The sequence below is a fragment of the Equus quagga genome, chromosome 15 (assembly GCF_021613505.1).
Source record: "Equus quagga isolate Etosha38 chromosome 15, UCLA_HA_Equagga_1.0, whole genome shotgun sequence".
NCBI classification, from domain to species: domain Eukaryota; kingdom Metazoa; phylum Chordata; class Mammalia; order Perissodactyla; family Equidae; genus Equus; species Equus quagga.
In genome coordinates, this window is record NC_060281.1 from 32,060,426 (window position 1) to 32,080,931 (window position 20,506).

Genomic DNA, 20,506 nt, shown 5'->3' on the forward strand with positions numbered 1-20,506 from the left:
AGAGCTGGAGAGAACATGACCTCCTGCAATGTGCAGACAGCAGAGTGTTGTGGGATATTCTCTGGACCACAGGTCAGGAAGTCTGCATTACAGGTTGAGCTCCACACTGTCTTGCTGCTGCTGTGTGACTTTTGGCAAGTCACTTAGGTGTTCTGTGCCTCAAAAACCTCAAAAATTCTTATTCTATCTGCATTCACTTTTGCAACTAAGGATCAAAAATTGTACTGTGTGTGAAAATATTTTAGAGAATATAAATTGTTCCATAAATGTAAGAAAGCACTGTCATATCCAGTCTTATTCTGGCAAAGATATATCTACAAAATAACTCAAAATGGGGAATGATGTAAACACAGAGATATAAGGTGAGCTCTGGGGTTAAAGTGGCCAACCTTTCTCAGATAAAATATTTCTAGAGATAAACATCACTATTCTGGGACATTGACAACTCATCCTGCCACATTCCCATGCTTGGTCAGCCCATCACTTCTGGATCAGCACCTTCAGGAAATGGAGAGAACAGACTCTCCCAGGATGGTGTTTCAGGAGTCACACTCCTAAACTTAATGGTCCCATTTATGTATAGAGCTCCTTTAATGAAATCTCAGGGCAGCTGGCTTTCGGCTTCCAGGTACTGACTGAGAGCTAAATGCATTGAAGGCTAGAAAACTAACAATATGGTGGGTGGGTCATGGTTGGAATAAGACCCAGGACACATGACAAACTCCAGAGGCCACCATCACACTCAGGTTCCCAAACACTGGGTGGGAAATGGCGTCCCAGATCTGGGAGAGCCCAAGGAGCAGGACTGTGCCTCCCACCAGCTTCCATTTCTGCCCCTAGGTAAGGGGGTCCACATGGCTGTGCCTAGACAGAAACAAGGAGAGGGGACTCACCAGCCAGGTAAACTGATTTCCTCCAACCTGAAAGACACCACATAGGAAACAAGTGAGCTAAGAACCAGACTGTCTCTTACAAAGGGGATGCTGAGAGTTCAGGAGGAAAAGCAGGACTTACTGAGATCTGCCTGGAGTTCATCTGAAAGAGAGTGAAAAAATAAGCATGAACTCCCACCCATAAGAAAAGTAAAAACTGTGTGCCTGAAGAACCTACAAGAAAGAATCTCCCTGTACCCTAGAAGAAATTCCAACTCCAGACCCATCTGAGCCTCCGTGGCGCCCCCTGTCCTCTCTGGATCTCCTTAGCCACCTACTCTGGGCCAAGGGCTCTGGATCTCCCTGGAGAACGAGAGCCCTAGACTCCAGCCCTGTGGTCAGCTTGTCCCTCTCAGCACCAGCTGCCACCCTCGCTAGCCTTGGACCTGTCCTGCCTCACCTATGGCCTTCAGTGCCTCCTCCTTTGTCTGACAGTCTTCTTTCTTAGCCTGGCACAGATCATCCTGTTTCTGCATCTCCTGAAACTTTGCAGAACGTTCTCTCTTGGTGCAGTAGCCAGCCCCAAGGAGTAGGAGCACCAGCACAGTCAGGCTCACCATAAAAGCCAGCTTCCACGGAGAGGCCTGGGGGAAGAAGGGCTCTGCAGCCCAGCCAGAGACCCCATTAGGGGTAGAGCCCTGGGCAGCCCAGCCCAGCACACTCAGGGATGCTGGCCCCTTCCTCTGGACCTGCTGGGAGCAGGGAGCAGCACTGACCTGGGATGAAAATGGCCATCGCCTTCTCCTGGCCCAGGATAGGGTTAAGGATGGAGCAGGTCACATTCCCTGCAGAGCTGTCTCTCACCACCAGAGAGGCTTCCACACTGAACAGCCCTTCCTCATCTTGGGCATGGGCCTCAGAGAATGCCAGGAACTTCTCTCCACTGAGGTCCCTCCATTGCACCTGGGGCTTCGGGAACCACCCTGAGGCCATGCACACCACGCGGATGCCATCCTCCTCCAGCCCTTTGATGTACACCTGAGGGGCAGAGCCCACACCTGCAGAAGGTAAGCGGGAGAAACATGGGAGGCCGCCTAGGGCCCAGGGATCCCAGTAGTGCCTACATGTGCACAACTCCAGGGGGACCCATTCACATTGCATTCTGGGGGCTCTGTGGGAAGGCCACCCCCTCCAGGGAGCAAGGTAGCAGCCCTGCCACGTGGAATAGAAGGAAGGAGCATAGGACCCATTGGAGGCACAGAGGACAGGGGCTCGTCTCCCCCACCATGCAGGTGGAAAGGCTGATGCTCAGAGGAAACAGAAGGAATTTAGTCCCAGGTTTTATCCTTATCCTTCACTCTTCTCGCCTCACATACTCTCTCAGCACATCTCCTCCACACCCACTGCCTGTCTTTGTAAATCACTTCCAAAATTATGTCAATTGACAACCCTGTCTCCTGAACTCCCCTCCCTTATATCCATGTCCCTGTGGGTTATCCTTACCAGGATTCCTCACATACACTTCAAACTCAATATTCCCAAGCTAAATTCATGATTTAGTCCAAGCTGTGATAGACTAATTATGTCATATTCCCAATTCGTCATGCTTCTTTATATCCAGCTCACCCTCTGCCACATATTTTTAGTGCCTTCACACTCTGCCTCTGGGCTCAATCATGTGACTTGACGTGGCTCAAGCAGAGTTTGTAAAGTGCCTGTGCCTTTGGGCCTGCCCTCTGCCATGGGAAGGATGTGCTTGGGCAGCCTTTCCAGCTGAAGCTTTCCTAGATCAGCCAACAGCCAGATGGATAAAACCCACGAGAACAAACCCAGCCAAGGTCTGCATGGTGCCCTCTTCAGCTGACTATAAGGACAAATAAAAACTAAAAGTAAGAGGCTTAAATCTCCCTGTTGAAAATAAGGGAATAGATTCCCCTCCCCTCTTTCTTCTTAGAGCATTTACTTTAGAAAACTTGTAATTGTAGGTACTTTCTCCCCTCTTTGAAATGCATATAAATCCTTTTTGAAAACTAGCCAGGCCTTTTGCCAACTTTATGACCCAGGAATGTCTTTCTCAAGGACCTCAAAGTCATCTCTTTGAAATGTAAACAACAAAAGAGGTAGCACTCCACTTTCCCCTTCCTGTGGGAGGGTAGGAGCCTAACTTCACTGGGCGCCACGCTCCAAATTGTAAAACCACCTCCTGTCATGAAGATATGAGAATTTGCCTTTTTTCTGGATAAAGCCAATTAGCTAACATAGATGTTCACCTCAATTACCAGGTAAATTTAGAGTAAACTCTGTGCGACAAATGGTGCTGTCAAGTCCTCTTACTTGAGGATTAGTTATTATTTATCTTGAAAACATGTATGTAATGGATTGTATCTGCTTGGCTTCATAAATGGGGGAGATTTCCTTCTGTCTTTGCAATCTCTTAGTAGATTGTCAGTGAAGTGCATCACATTCTGGTTTAATGCCCATTCAATAAAAAAACTGTTTTCTTTCTCTACTACCTTTGTGAAAGGATTTCTGGGTTGGGAGGTTTTGTTTTTGATATTTCCCCAACATAACCAAAGATGTCTAAGTAAGCCCAGTTAAGATTAGCCAAATACAGCCCAGATTAGCTGAACTTTCTTAATGCCTGATTTAAATAAATGGTTACGGCTGTGTGCCATTGAGATTTCTGTGGTTGTTTGTTACACTGCTTTATTATGGCAACAGGCAACTAACGCATAACTATCACTATTCCTACCACTAAACAACAAACCCTGAGAGACTCTATAATCCCCTCTCCCCCTTCCAAACTCTCTGTGTCCCCAAATCTACTCACTTAGTTGGGTCTACTTTCTAAACCTCTCTGATGTCTGATTCCTCCTGTCCCACCCTACTGCTGCTTTCTGAAGTCAGGCAGTCATCCTTTCCACCTCATAACTGCATCCACGCCTCACCTTGCTCATCTTCCATCCATCCTCCTCACAGCTGTCAATCAAACATTCCCAGTACTGCTCTGTTTAAAACTTCTCAGCAGTGCTTCCAAGTTCCATAACACAGCACACAAAGTCTTATTTGCTCTGGCATCTGCCTTCTCTCTCAAACTCCTTCTCTCCTCTTCCCGCCCAACTTCTACCACCTGTGCCCCGCAGGGCCCATGCACTCCAGCCCCAAGGACCATTTGATTAACTGCTAATAACCACAATCAACATGCTCTATGTGTGCCCTGCCTTCTCACGTTCCAGTCCATCAACCTCAAGGGCTCTTTGGAACCTTGTCTGGTGAACTCAAGTGCCTGCTCAAGTGTGAACTCCCTAGGAGCTTCTCTCGATCAATATAGGCAGCATTAATCAACCCTTCTCTGTGCACCGTATACCAGAAACATCTCTTTATTCCAGTATTGTCACTTCTTACCACCTTCCCATTCACTTCTCTTACAAACCATGATGGCTTCCTTGTGTGCCCAGAACACACCTACCTCTGGGGTTTCACGCTGGGTGTTCCTTATGCTTGGAACTCTCATCCCCCAGATATCCACTTGGCAAAAACCCTACTTTCTTGAGCTTTTGCTCAGCTTGTCAATAAGGCCCAATGTGAGCCCCTATGTAACACTGAAGCCTGTCCTCCCTCCCTACTCCCACCTTCTGGTCCCCTTCCTCTGCTCTACTTGGCCATTTATTCTAAGTACTTAGCACCTCCTAACATTCTCTATAACCCATTTATCTATTTATTTATGTATTGCCTCTAGAATATAAACTCCACAGGGCAGGGATCTTTGCTTGGTTCACTGATGTACCCAGGAGCCCAGAACAGGACCTGGCACATAGTGGGGGTTCCGTATATTTGTATTGAATAAATGAATGAGTCAATGAGCCTCCTTTTACACATCTCTAAAATGATGGGCTGATCTACATGGTCTGAGTTTCCTCCCAACTCCAATACCTTAGGACTCAAGAACATAGATCAAGTCACCAACCTGCCACCTTCAGTTCCAAACTGGCCTCTTCATAGAAGCCTCCCTTTCTGAAGAAGCAGGTATATAGCCCATTGTCAGAAGCCTGGACCTTGTGGATTTGCACTGCAGCCTCCCCCTGGGTGAGGAGGTCCCTCACCAGCGAGGTCCGCCCTGCATACTGGGCCATCTGCTCCTCGTTCTGCTCCCGCTGGTTTTGATAGACGAACACAACTTCTGAGAACTTGGAGCGGAACCACCTCAGCTCCATGTTCTCCACACTCATGGTTGGGGACACACGACAGGGCAGTGTGATGTCCCCGCCTAGCGTTGCCACAATGGGGTCTGAGGGGCCAATCACGAAGAACTCCTCTGTGGACACAGACATAGAGGTGAGAAAGTTGGAGAGATGCAGACTGGGGACAGGGAACACACACGATCAGGTGGGAAGGCCCAGGCAGGCTGGAGGCAAGTGTCGGATCAGCTGACCTGATGGATTGAGCTATAACAACTCTGAACCCGGGCGAGATCTTCAGACCACAACTTTGTGACCCAGAAATGATGCCAGGAACCGACCCTGTTGCTGAGTGGTTAAGTTCACACACTCAGCGTCAGCAGCCCAGGGTTCACTGGTTCAGGTCCTGGGCACAGACCTACACACGGCTCATCAAGCCATGCTGTGGAAGCATCCCACAAGGAAGAACTAGAATGACCTACCACTAGGATATACAACTATGTACTGGGGCTTTGGGAAGGAAGAAGAAAGAGGAGGATTGGCAACAGCTGTTAGCTCAGGGCCAATTTTCCTCACAAAAAAAAAAGAAATGATGACCAAGAGACTGCCTTATCTGCCTGTGCTCCTGTCTTCACAGCCTTCCATGAAGGACTCTAACTCAGTGGCTTGCAACCTGCAGCATGCATCAGAATCACCAAGAGGGCTTGTAAAACACAGATTGCTGGGTCCCACCCCCATAGCTTCTGATTCAGTAGGTCTGGGGTGGGCCCAAGAATGTGCATTTCCAAGGAGTTCCTGGGGATGCTGATACTGATGTTCCAGGGACCACACTTTGAGAACCACAGCTCTAACCCAGCCCCTCCAGGGACAGGACTGAAAACTGACCAAAGAGCACAGCTGTGGCTCACATCAGAACTCTTTGATCATTCAGCCACACCCAGGAACTTCCCCACTCCCACTCTTAACTTTATTACTGGTGCCCATGTCTTTCTCCTCTGCTGAATTACATCTGTAACTAGAGCCAAATGCTATTTCCATTAAAAACCTGCCCTCACTCCCACCACTCACAGGAGCCCAAATCACTGCTTGTTAAAACAGAAGCTTTACCCTACTACCACCCCGTCAGAGCTCTTGGCCTTCTGAGGCCTGGTGGACGGACCACAACATGACTATTCCGCAGGACAAGCCTGCTGGACCTCCAAACAGCAACTTCTCACCTCCTGTGCTCTTCGACCTTGGCCTGAGTCACCATCGTTTCTCACTTGAGGGATGACAGTGACTAGTCTCCCCATGTCTATCCTCTCCCCACCCCTACATCTGGGACCCTTTTCACCTATAAGTGAAACCATGTCCCTACTCTACTCAAAGCACTGCATGGCTCCCCAGTGCCCCCAATGGCCTACAGGCCCGACAGGGATGACCGCCAGTACCTCTCTGCCCCCAACTCCTGATTCTCTTCCTCTCACTCATTCTGCCCCAGCCAACACTTGCCTCCTCTGTTCCTTGAACACCCCAGGCACACGGCCAGCTTTCCACTGGCTGTTCCCTCCTACAGAAACCCTCTTTCCCTGGAGATCTCACAGGCTCACTCCCTACCCACTCCAAGTCTTTGTTCCCACCTCACTGACTACACTGACCACCTGATTGAACACTGCTGCCTGCCCACACTCCATCTCCTGCACCCCTGACTGCCCCACCCGGCTCTACTGCATTGTCCCATCCTCTCAGCTCCTCTAACTGACTGTAGGTTTTGTTGATTTGTTGATTTATTATTTACTGTCTCCTGCTAGAATGTAAGCTCTGTGAGACAGGGAATCTGTCTGTTTTGTTCATAGAATAACACCTAACACATGGTCGACACCTTATAAATATCTGTGGAATGAAATGAACTAATGAATGAATAAGTGCTTAAGATACCAAGGAAGCCCAGCGGAAAAAATGAGGGAAAAGATATTTTCACATTTTTGATAGTTGACTTTTTAAAACATCATAAACTCCTCATGGGATAATTATCAAGGCCCCCTACCCTCATGTTACGATTTAGTGCCTCTTCTTAAATGTTTAACTACAAGTAGTTGTTAGGGAAGAATCACAATACTTCTATATCCAGAGCCCCCACAAATAGCCATCCATTCCTGATGGAGAGAAACCAGCAGAGCTCCTGGGGGCTCCCACCAGCCAAGGGAGACACACAAAGAGTAACAGAGACACACTTACCTGCGGACCCCCCAGTGAGCAGCTGGATGAGAAGCAGGGAGGTGAGATGGCAGAGCACAGAGTGGCCGAAGCAATCCTCCATTTCCTTAGAGCTGGGGAGAGAGGTCAGGAGGCAGGGCCAGCCCAGAGTACTGGGGCCTCAGAAAAGAGAGGAGGGCTCAGGGCTGGCAATAGTCTCCAGCAGGAACAGAGCCTTTCCTACTGGCTCATTATGCTAATGGAGTGGTGGGCCCCACACAACTCTGATGCCAAGAAAGGACTGAGCCAGGCTCCTTCCAGCCCTTTTGAATGCCTCTGTGGTGCTAGAGAGCCATTAGGCTTGCTTGGGAAACAACCACTCCTTCCCTTCCCACCCCAACAGCACCTGCAGCACAGCCCGACTCTGCCCAGAAAACCAGACTCTTCCTTTCTCAGCACCTGGGACCCCATGGTGGAAACCGTCCCTCCATCTCTCCACTGTTCACACACTTCTGGTAACGCCCCAGGACAGGGGGCCCAGACTCAGGCCCCTCACCATGAAGGACATGCCAGCTCCTGCCTGCGGTTCTGTTGTCCCATAACTATGAGCAGGGAATCACTGAGAAGCATCAGAGACAGACTACATCCTCCTCAAGGAGACCGTGGCTCCCGTCACAGGCACCCTGTCCTGCTGTTGTTTAGTTCACCTGAATCTCAATCTCACCCCAGCCCTTTCCTTCTAGAGTCCAAGGACATGGCCCTGCACACAGCAGGTGCTCAGTCAATTTCCCACTGATGAGTTAATCCTCTTCCTCTCTGTATTTGTGGAAGATTTCAGTCTCAGAGTAGAGGATCCCAGAGCAGCAGAGACTATAAAATGAGTCCTAGTCAGAGAAAAGACCTCCAAACCGCTTACTTTGGAGAAGTGAGACAGCCTATGGTTCTGGGAAGGACAGATTCTGGGGCTGACTGCTGAGTTCTTCTCCGGACGTGGCCACTCTCTGTGTTACTGCCTTAGGCAAGTTTCTTGACCTTCCCAGCCTCAGTTTCCTCATCTGCAAAGTGAGAATAGTAACAGCATCTCGCTCCCAAGGTTGTATGAGAATCACATGAATTTATATTTTTAGAGTCACTACATGTTCTGGAACGGGGCCTGGTCCTAGTAAGTGCTACAAAAATATTATTAAAGTAAATAAATAAAGGTGCAACCCTCACTGTGCTTGTCCTGGGTCTTCCCAGAGCCGCACTACTATCCAACATCCTCCCACCCACCCCAGTCCCACCACATTCTCAGCCTCCTCCTCACAGCCAGCTTCTCCCTGCTTTCCTCTTCCTGGCCCACAGGTGTCTTCAAAACCAACTTACCTGCTTTGAAAGGCTGAGACTTCTGGAGCATCTTTAAATCGGCAGCTTGACATGGTTCAGGGACCCCAGCAGACCCCAAATCTGCCCCCAAAGTTTGCACCTGCAATTAGCTGCTCAGAGCCCCAAACCCTGCTTCCAGATCCAATGCTGGGTGCCACAGTTTCCTCATGTCTGAGAAGCAGGTGGTTCCCAGGAGAGCAGGGAAAAGCAGAGCCTGGCAAAGGTTGCAGGGGTGTCTATAGAGACCAGGCCCTGGGGCCCCCTCTAAGCGCCCCCAGTCCACCCTTCTCTGTCTCCTTCCGCCACTTGAAAGTGAAACCTTGCAAAAAGCAATCCAAGCAGACTCTGCTCTGCCCTGTGGACAGCGCACCCCAGTTATCAAGAAGGAAACAGCATGATCAGAGCAGCAAAAAGAGGGTAGGTACAGATACACTGAAACAACCCTGCGGGTGGCCAGAGAGAGACGCAGACTCAGTAACCATTTGTTGAACAACTGCTACACTCCAGGTGGGCTAGCTTCCAAACCACGGATGTAGGGACTATGGGTGTTACAGCCAAGACTAATACCTAGTCCTAAGTATAGGTCTGGCTGTACTGGCTGTTCAGTACTGAAATGATTCCATGTCAGTTGATAAATCACACAGGACCACGGCCCCTAGTGTAGCTGCTTTTCTTTTCTTCATCAACAGATGACCCACGAGCTCCCCACAAACTGGCAACTGAGGGGTTAACACTAGACATCAAGAGCTTTCAGTTCAGCACCAGGACCCAGGCCCTGCCCACACTGAATGGACAGTGCCCTGCAGGTTGCTAATGTTCTAATATCCCCCATGGCTTGGGTACAGCCATTCAGACCCCCTCTCTGCCAGGCTGCCACGTACACCAGGAAAGGCCTGATTCTACAGTCTCCAAAGGAAAACCACAGAGACTGGGTCTTCCTCTCCAGACCCTCACTTCCTGTGACTTCTTCATCTCAGTAAAGGGCACCTCTGTTCACCCAGTCATATCTGGCAACAACTCGAGGGTCATTCTCCTTTCCCACTCAGTCTACTTCCAATCTACCAAAAGGTTCAAGATTTTTCTCAAATCCATATCCACAGCCAGCACCTAGTTCCAAGCCACCCTCATGTCTCACCTGGCCCAAACATGGCCTCCTCATGGATGTCCTGCGTCACCTCCAACCTCATCTCCTCCTGTTCATTTTCCTTCCAAGGTCAGGATCCTCTCAAGTCTGCTAATGTCAACTCTCTGCCTCACCCTTTCAAGGGATTCCTCGGCTTAAACTTCTCAGTGGCTCCCAGGCCTCCAGCTTCCTCTCTGACCTCATCCCGTTCCTGTCCCAGCACTGGCCTCAGATGAGTTCCTCCAGTTCACTGAGCTTTCCCAGCCTCGGGCCTCCTCACAAGCCACTGATGCTCCTGCTCTCTCTCTCCTCGGCCAAACTCCTCGCTATTCAGGTCTCACCTAAAGTAACCTTCCTCGGGGGGCCTCACTGACCTCCTGATCCCCATTGTGTGCCCCATACACATGCTGGTTGGGGTTTTGGTGGCACTGTGTTGTCGACCACAGTCCTGGTGTGTGTTCATCTGTGGAATGTCTGTGGACTCAAGAGGAGGCACTGTGTGTCCTGTTCACTTCTGCACACCAGCCCTGATGCAACGCCCGGCACATAGTAAACACTGAACAAACCCTAGTTGAGCTCATTTGCAAAGGAGTTGCTTCAGCAGCACACTGACTACTCAGCTTTGTCCAAACTCAGAAAAGATTTTAGTCCACTGAGAAACGTGAAGAGAATAACTTGGACCTAAACAAGTCAGCCCCTGGACGGATGCAACAGCTCCACCATCTCCCCCTCTCTGTTTTTCTATCCACCCCAAACATAAATGTGTCACGAATTACATCACCAGGCTGGAAACTTCAGGCTCAGCCACCTCTGACTGCTCCCTCAAGCCTGCCCACAGCTCTGGTCTTCACGCGTTAAGTGATTTGGGCTGGTGTCTCCCTCGCTGCACTTCTGCCAGGTGGTTGTTATTATTATCCTCATTCTACAGATGAGGCAACTAAATCTCTCAGTTTCACAACCACACACCCAACAAAAACTCTCTCAGCCTGGGGCTGGCCCCACAGCACAGTGGTTAAGCCTGGCTCGCTCCACTTGGGTGCCCAGGTTCTTGGGTTTGGATCCCTGGCACAGACCTACACACCACTCTCATCAAGCCATGCTATGGCAGTGTCCCACATACAAAATAGAGGAAGGTTGGCATGGATGTTAGCTCAAGGCTAATCTTTCTCACCAAAAAAAAAAAAAAAGAGAGAGAGAGAGAGGAAGATTGGCAACAGATAGCTCAGAGCAAATCTTTCTCATCAAAAAAAAAAAAAAAACCTCAGCCTGTGTTTACTCTCAGTTGTTCTAAATGACCCGTTGTATTTCTCTTGGAGCAAGGACTGACTGACCCACTGAGGCACCAGAACGCTTGGTTTCTGCCTGGAAGTCTGGTCTGAGATATTAAAACCCTGGGCAAACTCAGGACTTCTAGATATACCTGAACACATCCCAATTTGTCATCCCCAAAATGTCCATTTCTGCTAATATCCACTTAGACTCAGGAATATTTGGAAAAATCCATCTTAATCAAAAAATAACTAATGAAACAAGGACCAATATTAGCCTTCAGGTCCACCTCCTGCCCTCTACCCCCCTCTGTCACCACCCATCCCGGCCCAATGAGCAGATTTCTCAAGACAGAATAGAGAGACATTAGGAGAATTTTATGAAAAGGCAGAAAGAAAAGAAACAAATTTTATTGACTACTACTAAGTACCAGGAAGTGTACTACACACACTGTATTTATTGCACGTCATTCTCACAAATGCAGAGAGGAAGTAGGACATGAGCCCTGGCATCTAGTAACATTTAATCCAGGAACCTCGTAGAGGAAGGAGGGGCTAGAGCTACAAAGAGACTGCCCTCACCCACCCACCCCAGCCCAGCCCAGCCCAGCACCCAGCTCCACACACTCAGAGCGAAAGAGGAGCAATAAGGGGACCTTGGACTCAGTCAGAAATGACCCAGGATGATACGGCCAGAAAGCTTATCTCACTCCGAATGCCAGCCCTTTGATTCCATACTGGGGGAGGGGAGGGAGTGACAAAGCTCGGGGAAGACTTTCCTAAGAGCATTGGAAGGACACTGAACACACTGGCAAGAAGGACAGCAAACAGCAAACTCCACTGCTGTCCCCCAGGTCTTCAGAGTCATGTTCCAGCTTCTCTAACGATAAACACCATTCACTAGCCACAAAGGATTTTTCTTGCTCAAAATAGAAATTATCCTAACGCTAACGGGGTTAATGTTTTACTTTCCTATTAATAGACATACGATAGCTCTTATCTCTTAGTTGCTTCAAGTGCTTTCAAGGCAGATAAACACCTGAGCCATAAAACAAAGGTGAATGTAACAGGAATTTGGATTTTAAAATGTGACAGTTGACGGAAAGGATTAAACCCCTTTTCTTAAAGGTGCAATCCAGTAAAACTTAATCTGTCTTGACACTGTTAAAATGAGGGTTCACTGGGTTATCTTTTACTGCAGGAAAAGTTTAACAGTTTTCTGCTTGTTTATTTTCTGGAAAAAAAAGAAAAAGAAAAAGAAACACACGCAAGGTGACGGTTTTTGTCTTGACTTAAAATTTTTCCTTCCTTTATCTAAGCAGCATGACCCTGGCTGGGGACGGAGCTCTGTCTGGCAGCCTGCTGAGCAGAGCTCCAAGGACACAGTGGGTCGGGCCATCATCTTCTTCTGAGCCTGCAATCTGCCCCTCTGGTGAGGAGAGCCCTTCCCAGTCAAGGCTGTCATCCCCACAACTGAAATATCCAACCAAAGGAGGCTCCGAGGATTCCTTAAGCCCCTCACTCACTCCCAGGAGTGGTCAGTGCCTGTCCAGCTCCACCCAGAGGTCAGCTGCAGAGCCTGCCTGGCCGGCAGCACCCACCCCACCACCCTCTGAGTGGGCCATCCACTCTGCTTCCAAAGTCTGCGATTCCAGGGGAGGTAAGGAGGCACCACTCCCACCCACGCCCTGAGATATACAAAGAGAAAGTAGTGGGACACACGTTCTTAAAGAAAAGTTAATAAATTGTATTACACTAATAAATAAGCAAAAGATAAATAAGAGATTAAAAGGAAAGGAAGCAGACAGAGAGAATGATAGAGAAAGAAAGGAAAGAACAAGAAAGAAGGCGGGCTGGCCCCTCGGCCAAGTGGCTAAGGTCACATGCTGTGCTTCACTGGCCCAGGGTTCTCTGATTCAGATGCTGGGTGTGGACCTACACACTGCTCATCAAGCCATGTTGTGGCGGCATCCCACATATAAGAACTAGAATGACTTACAACTAGGATATACAACTACGTTCTGGGGCTTTGGGGAAGAAATAAAAAGAGGAAGATTAGCAACAGAGCCAATCTTCCTTACCAAAAAGCATACCGAAAAAAAAAGAAGGGAAGGAAGGAATGGAGGGAGGGGATAAAAGGAAGGAGTAGTGGCATTCAGCCCTGACATTTCTGGGGATGGGACACCAGATGGACACGTCTGCCTAGAGCATCTCAAGTTCCCTAGTCACTGCAATGAGAGTGAATGAGTGCAGAGAGCGAGCACATGCACTGCCCATATGGGTGACCCAGCGAGTGACCTGGAAAGAAGTGACTTACTCTCCCAATCCCACGTAGGTCAGGTCCATCCATGGTCAAGGGTGAAACAGGAAAGTTCTGGCAGGAGAGACTTGAGTGCCAAGTTATGGGAAAGAGCCTGGAGGCCTGGCACTTTGGCCTCTGTCCCTGAGAGAATCAGAGGAGAGAAGCCTGGGCAGTAGAGGCAGGAGAGGCCCTGACTAACCCTGAAAGGCTGATTCTAACCATCCCCAGGATGCCGGACACCCTGTTCCTTCATGTCAAGCCTTGTCTCCACAGGCTGAGCTACAGGCTGAAGCCCCGAGGCCAGGCCCCTGCTCTCTAATGACGGGCACCAATTCTCAGGCCCACTCTTCACCGCCTGCCATTTTACTCTGAACATTATGTACTTTATTTCAATGAATGTTGTGCTATAATCCTCTGAGCAAAGTATTACTTTCCTCATTTAACAGCTGAGAGACAGAGGCACAACGATATCAGGGAAGATGCCCAGGGTCACGTGGTTCTTTGGCAAACCGCGAGAGGAGCCAGGTCCACCCAAAACTCAGCTGAGCTCTAAACTGGGGGCACTAGCCCCATGGGGGCTCCAGGGACCTGGGGGCAGGAGGGGAGGCAGAAAATATATTAGAACTGTAACAAAAGCTTTAATCTTATCTTTATTAATGTGTTATTCATGTTTGCTTTTATAATCTGCATAATGTTTGTACCTAATTGGTACCTGCACATTCCAAATACATTACTGAAAGGGGTGCATGATCCAAAAAGTTTGGAAACCCAAGCTCAAACCTCCACTTCAGAGATCCTCTCCAAAGAAGCAGGTCTCAGAGAGGGAAGCAGGACCTTCCCGCAGCAGCTGCCTGGGAGGCGCCCAGAAACAGGGGAAGATGGGTCGGGGAGGAACCTAAGAGCCAATAGAAAGGCCGTCCCGCCAAGTCTCACCAGGTTCCATGAGGCTCTGCTGCCCCCTTGTGGCCAGTACATGGCGGACTGAAAGAGCGCTTCTTGCGGGAGAACGCTGAGGGTCGGAACAGACAATGCCAACAAAGGATCTTAGAACGCTGGACGCGAGCGCAGGAAACCAGACACAAGAGACCGCACGCTGCAGGATTCCAACTTATATGAAGTTAAAGAACAGTCGGAATGAATCTGCGGTGATAGAAGTCAGCCAGGGGGTTCCCTAGCAGGCTGAAGGGGTAGTTAGGACAGGAAGGGACACGGGGGGGCACACTTAAGTCACGTACTTATTCACTTACCGAAGAGTTGTCTTTATTCGTATTCATTTTACAACAGAAAAATTGAGTTCCCACAGGGAAGTGGTGGGACAATGTCAGCATTTCTGTCCAACCAAGTCCCCACACCTTGGTCTCTCCCATAATGCTCCCCAATCTCACTGCTCCCCTGAGGCCTGAGAGGGTGAGCACCTCCCCCTTCATAGATCCCCCACAACACACACACACACACACACACACACACACACACACACAGAGGCACGACTGCATCCTGTCTGCAAAAGGCCCCTTGGCTTTTCTCCGCCACAACCGCCTCCCCATTTACCCCTCGTGTCGCTGGTACTGAAAGTTTCTGGACACACTCCCTGCACTCAGTTGTTCAGGGGGCACTTATTGACAGCTGGCTGCACACATCTGGGGAAGACCAACAAAATCTCTTGGGTGGGGGAGGGTGAAATGGGTGGAGGGAATCAAAAGGTACAAACCAGCAGTTATAAAATAAATAAGTGAGGGGATGTAACATTCAGCATGGTGACTATAGCTAATAATACTGTATTGCATACTTGAAAGTTGCTAGAGAGTAGATCTTAAAAGTTCTAATCACAAGAAAAACAATTGTGTAACTATGTATGGCAATGGATGTTAACTAGACTTATTATGTTGTACACCTACAACTAATATAATGTTATATGTCAATTATGCCTCAATTTAAAAATTAATTTTTTAAAAAAAAAGAAAGTCTCTTGCCCTGAGTAGCCTCACAGTCTGGCTGCCTGACAGGGCACATGGTAAGGTGGAGAAAATCATAAAGCAACATGGACAAGAAGAGCAGAACCCTCAGATACACCAGAAATGAGATACAGAGGAGACGGGGGAGAGGGGCTGCTCCTGGGCGGAGGAGATGGAGAAGTCCCCTCGGTTTCCAGCTTTGACTCTCCTGGGGAAACTGCAAATTCCCTGGAACAAAGCTGAAAATGGCTGGTGGGCACCTGACCTCTCTGAGGAGCCATCTTCCTTGCCAAGAAGACACTGGCTCAGACAGCTGGAAGCAGAGCTTCAAAGGTAGAGGGGGAGTTAAAGACTAAATCCCAGGAGGGAGGGAGATGAAAACCAAGCTGAAGACCCTACAGTTTCTGCTGAGAAAGAGCACAGTCCTGAGTGAGGAGAGAATGTCGCCCACCTCAAGGGAAACTTAGTCCTTATCCAGCATCTGTGAGGGCCAGAGTGAGAAGAGAAGTATGAGAGCTGGAGGGTCCCAGAGGGAAGCAGAATTCCACTGAGATGGTTCAGCTACAGAGTTTATATGGCTGAGGGCTGGGTGAAGAGAACAGCAGGGGATTCTGAGGCAGCAGGGAGCTTTTATCCCCCTCCCCCCCCACTGCCTGTCCCAGTCAAGAAGGGACAGGAACCACAGGATGACACTAGTTCCAGAGAAACCCAGACACTGATAGGGAGTGAGAGAGAAATACCCCATCCCCTCTTCTTCCTCAGAAGGTCTCCACCTAGTGCCTTCCATTGGCAAAACCCAATGAGAAGCCACCAGCAAGGGGCCACCATGATTAATCCATAGAGGTCAGTCTCCCTAGTCACAAAGTAGGGCAGAGAGAACTGAGAACGGATGGAGAGAAGGGACACAGAGAGTAACACAACAAAGGAGAAGGGAGGGGAAGGATTAATGAGAATCTCCACACTGACCCCTCTCTGTCACAAGCACCTTCCGGGTTAGCCAACTACTGCTTCTACCAGATGACAACCCTCCCCCCCACAGAAATGTGGACGACAATGATACCTGGTGACAAGCTTACTGACTGGGGAATGAGGGTACGTATAGAGGTGGGAGAGGGAGACAGGCGGCCAGGGCAGCTCTGGAGTGGAACAAAACAGAGCCATTGATGTCTGCAGGCCTGAAGTCAGGGCCTAGCCCACACTGTGGGGCCAGCAGAGCCCTGCCACCATGGGTGAAGGCCCCACTCCCTGCTGCTGGATGAGTCCCCGGGGAAACAGAGGAAGCTCCTTGGCTGGGAGGGTGGCGGCCTCCCAGCAGGTGCTAAAACAGACCTGAGACGTGGGTTCTATACAAGTTCACCCCCAGGAGCCTCCTTGCCAGGGACAGCCTCACCCACGTCTGCCACCACCACCCCTGTGACCAGAGGAGGAATGGCCTCCTTTGTCCCTTCAGTTCACACTCAAGAGGTAGAGATTTTTAAAGAACTTTTCATATTAAATATAAAATGAAAGAAATGCAATAAGGACACAGAAAAGAAGGGTTTTCAGAGTACAAGACTCTTGTCCACGTCGCTCTCAAAACCAGTGGCAGCTGGCCTTGCTCCCCAGCACCAAAGCTGGGTGGGGTCAGCCTCAGGACACTCCAGACCCCCTCCTTTCCCCAAATCTGTCACCCCAGTGAGCTCCCAGGCTCTTCCCCATGCCCCTGGCTTCACTCAGCCCCACTGTCCTCAGGCTCTGCACTGACGGTGGGAGCAGAGGGCTCAGTGCCACAACCTTAGACTCTCTCACGGGCTCTGTGGACCCCAGACCTGCATTTCCTCTCACCTGGCTTATCCATCAAGAGAAGCTCCGTCAGCTTTCTCAGGCCTGACTCTTGGGCCCTCAGCGTCTGCATCAGGAACCCAATCACCTAGAGGGTTTTTGAAAACACACATTGCTGGACCCCACTCCCAGGGATTCTGATTCAGCAGGACTGGGGTGGAGCCTGAGAATATGCATTTCTAACAAGTTCCCGGTGATGCTGATACTGCTGGTCTGAGGATCACACTTTGGAAACCACTGCTTATCTTTGGTTCCACCTAAAGAGATTCAGATTTAACTAGTCTGGATGTGCCCTGGGCACGAAGACAGGGGTTTTCTATATCTCATGGCCTTAGATTTTTATTCTTAGAGAGATGGAGGCCCTTTTGAAGTTTTTGATCAGGTTTATATCATTTTATTGAATTGTTTTATTTTACTTTTATTATAAAATGTTTTAAACATATACAAAAGTAGAGAGAATAGTATAATGAATGACAGTCTAATGAATGCCCACTCACCCATCTCCTGGCTTCAACCATATTTACTTCCACCCACTTCCCGCTCCCACTGGATTATTGTGAAGCAATTTCCAGATCCCATATCATTTCATCTATCAACACGTCTGTTTCCTGATATTTCATACCCCAGGAACAACAAGGCTTCCACTTCGATACCATCTCTCAGTTTCCATTTGGAGAAGAGACTCAGAGGATGGAAACAGGAGACCAATAGGCAGGCTGCAACCTCCCAGAGACCCAGGCAAGACCATGGAGGGACGAGACATTCTCAGTCCTTTCTGGGCCCCACTGCTTAGACTGGATGTGGGGTATTCGAAGTAGGGATGAAAAGGGATCAGCAGATTTATTTTGAAGGCAGAAGTGACTGGATTGGCTGGTGATTTGCGTGTGTGAGAGAAAGAAAAGAGTGATTGCCAGGTATCTAGCCTAAGAATGAGATAACTGCTTTACCAGGATTGGGGGTGGGGTGGAGTAGGGGATGAGGGAGGAGCCACTGGGGCAGGGAACCAAGAGTTTGGATTTCTGACAGACCCATGTTACTGTTGATTTCCCTTTTAGACATCCTGGTGGGGAGTGGAGGAGGCAGTTGACCATTTGACAGTGGTCCCAGCTTCAAGGATGGAGAACAGCTGCGCCTCCTCCCAGATCTTCCATGGGGAATGTTCACACCACCTGCCATCACATTCATAGTTCTACTTGTTATAACTGTCTGGATCTCCCACCCAGAATGGGACCCTCTGGAGGGCAGAGCGTGGGAGGCCAGAGATGCTTCAGGGCAAACTGACTTCCTAACACCCAAAGCTGGGTCAGGCTCAGAGACCCCATGAGGAAGGCAGGCCAGGCAAGGGCAACCTTTGACGCATGACTGTGCCAGGGATGCAGCCCCAGGACCTAGGGGAGTCACTCTCAGCCTCGCCTGCCATCAGCACAGCCCGAGGACTGGAGAATTTACCTCCTGTCCCAAACACCCAGGGAGGGGTGGATGGTGAGTAGACCAGGGCAGCCCAGGCGGGCAGCCCACTGCTGGTCTCACCACCTCCAGCTGCCTTCATCACACACTGCAGCCTGACCTCCCCCTGCCCACACCGTGGACCTCAGGTCCCTCTGACCCCTCACTGAGTCTGCCCTTCATCCACTTCTGGACAGCCCCCTAGACAAGTCCAGAAGCCCCAGCCAAACACCTGCTTACTTTACCCCAGTGTCACCCTCCATCCCATTACCTGCCCCCCACCTCTGCCCCTCCGCATCCTAACCCTCAGCCCACCCACCCACTTGCCTCCCCTGGCCCTTTGGGCCCCAGCTTATGCCTCCAGCAACCACTTCTCCTTTCCATTCCAACCCCCCTGTGCTGCCTAAGGGCTTCCTCTTATTACTGAGAAAACACTGAAGACACAGCCAACAGACCTCTCTCCTCAGCAAGTGGTTGGTAAAGTTTGGCAAAAGAAGCAGGAAAAAAGAGAAAATATACAGATTCACAAACCCTTAGGATTCCTTGGCTTGGGGACATTTACTGTCTTATTGTTTTCTTATTTTACTTATCCTGTCATTCTTGTACTTAGAAATTTTTGGACTTAAATTTTTCTTCTTTTTTTTTTTTAAGGAAGATTAGCCCTGAGCTAACGTCTGCCTCCAATCCTCCTCTTTTTGCTGAGGAAGACTGGCCCTGAGCTAACATCTGTGCTCATCTTCCTCTACTTTATATGCGGGACGCCTGCCACAGCATGGCTTGACAAGCAGTGCCATGTCCGCACCTGGCATCTGAACCAGTGAACCCCAGGCCGCCAAAGCGGAACATGCAAACTTAACCAGTGCGCCACCAGGCCAGCCCCTTAAATTTCTTTAATATTTTAATAGATTCCTTCCTTGTACTAGACTCCAGCACATGATTACTCTTCTCTTCCAAAAAAAATTGAATAAATAATTCCTTGTGCTATCTCTAACTTTTGCCTGTTTGTGCAATAGTTTCTAAATTTAAAATGGAGGATTGTCTGAATCAATTCGTGATCATGTACGTCCAGTAAAAATTTTAATGTCTATTTTCAGGGTTAATTGTCAATCTTTCTGGGAAAGGGATAACCAACAATGCTGCCCACCCTCTGGCTACATCCCCCCGGTATCTCTCCGCGCATCTCCCACCATCTTCATCCAGCACCCACTCACTGAGCCACACCAGACCCAGCTCCCCTACGAAGGTCTGAGTGCCCTGGGGCCAGTCTTGTGAAGGTGAAAGGGGGACAGGCACAGCTCACTGACTTAGGGAGGATGCACCCTGTGCTGTGACATGAGCCCACAGGGCTAGATCCCAGCCCTGGAGAGCCAGGCATTTCCCCAGCCCACTCCCTCCTCCCAGGCCAGGCTTTCCAGAAGGAACTACTGTGGGATCTCACATCATGAAAGGAGATCAGCGCCATCAGGAACAACGGCAAAGCTACTGTCCAAAAGCCCCAGGGACTCCTGTCTACACCTTCCATGAGTCCAGAGCGGACACTCGACTAAGAGCATGTGATGAATTCCCACAAATATCCAAGAACCAAGAACCCAAGCAAAGGCCCTGTTGACCATAATGGTCATCTGTGGGGAGCATCCCAGGGAAGCTGGGAGATGGATGTGGGGAGAGGGGCCCCTGCAAGTCATTCTCTGAGGGGATGAGGAAGGCAATAAGCCTGATTCACGAAACCCCAGTTCCCAGGAAATCGAAGCTTCTCTGAAGCTGGAAGGAGGTCATTCAGGAAATGTTAGGGGATACAGTCATCCTTCCACTAATAAAAAGGACAAATTCCAATAATATTTATAAAAGTTGCCATTTCTTGATTACTTATTGTGGGCCAGACACTGTATAAACATTATCTCATGTAGTTCCCACAAGTTCCTCTACGTTAGATTACTATCTTTTCTTTGCAGATCAGGGAAGTAAGTGAGGCTCAGAGAGGTTAGTTAGTCTGACCAATGTCAC

At 49.4% G+C, this 20,506-nt stretch overlaps 1 protein-coding gene across 5 annotated transcripts in view; it reads right to left on the reverse strand.

Annotated features, from left to right (window-relative positions):
• Window positions 1-20,506, reverse strand: part of LOC124227268 (butyrophilin subfamily 1 member A1-like) — a 46,825-nt gene that overhangs the window by 9,314 nt on the left and 17,005 nt on the right. For 2 of the 5 annotated variants that reach the window (XM_046641120.1, XM_046641118.1), the window contains 6 exons: window positions 7,268-8,280; window positions 4,840-5,187; window positions 1,649-1,930; window positions 1,333-1,533; window positions 1,015-1,035; window positions 894-920 (listed from right to left, as the gene is read on the reverse strand). In XM_046641120.1, coding sequence (XP_046497076.1) covers window positions 894-920; window positions 1,015-1,035; window positions 1,333-1,533; window positions 1,649-1,930; window positions 4,840-5,187; window positions 7,268-7,349 — 961 coding nt within the window. In that variant the 5' untranslated portion in view covers window positions 7,350-8,280. Of the gene's footprint in view, window positions 1-893; window positions 921-1,014; window positions 1,036-1,332; window positions 1,534-1,648; window positions 1,931-4,839; window positions 5,188-7,267; window positions 8,281-8,590; window positions 10,675-20,506 lie in introns of those variants that run through there. The other 3 variants (XM_046641122.1, XM_046641119.1, XM_046641121.1) reach the window with 3 other exon arrangements.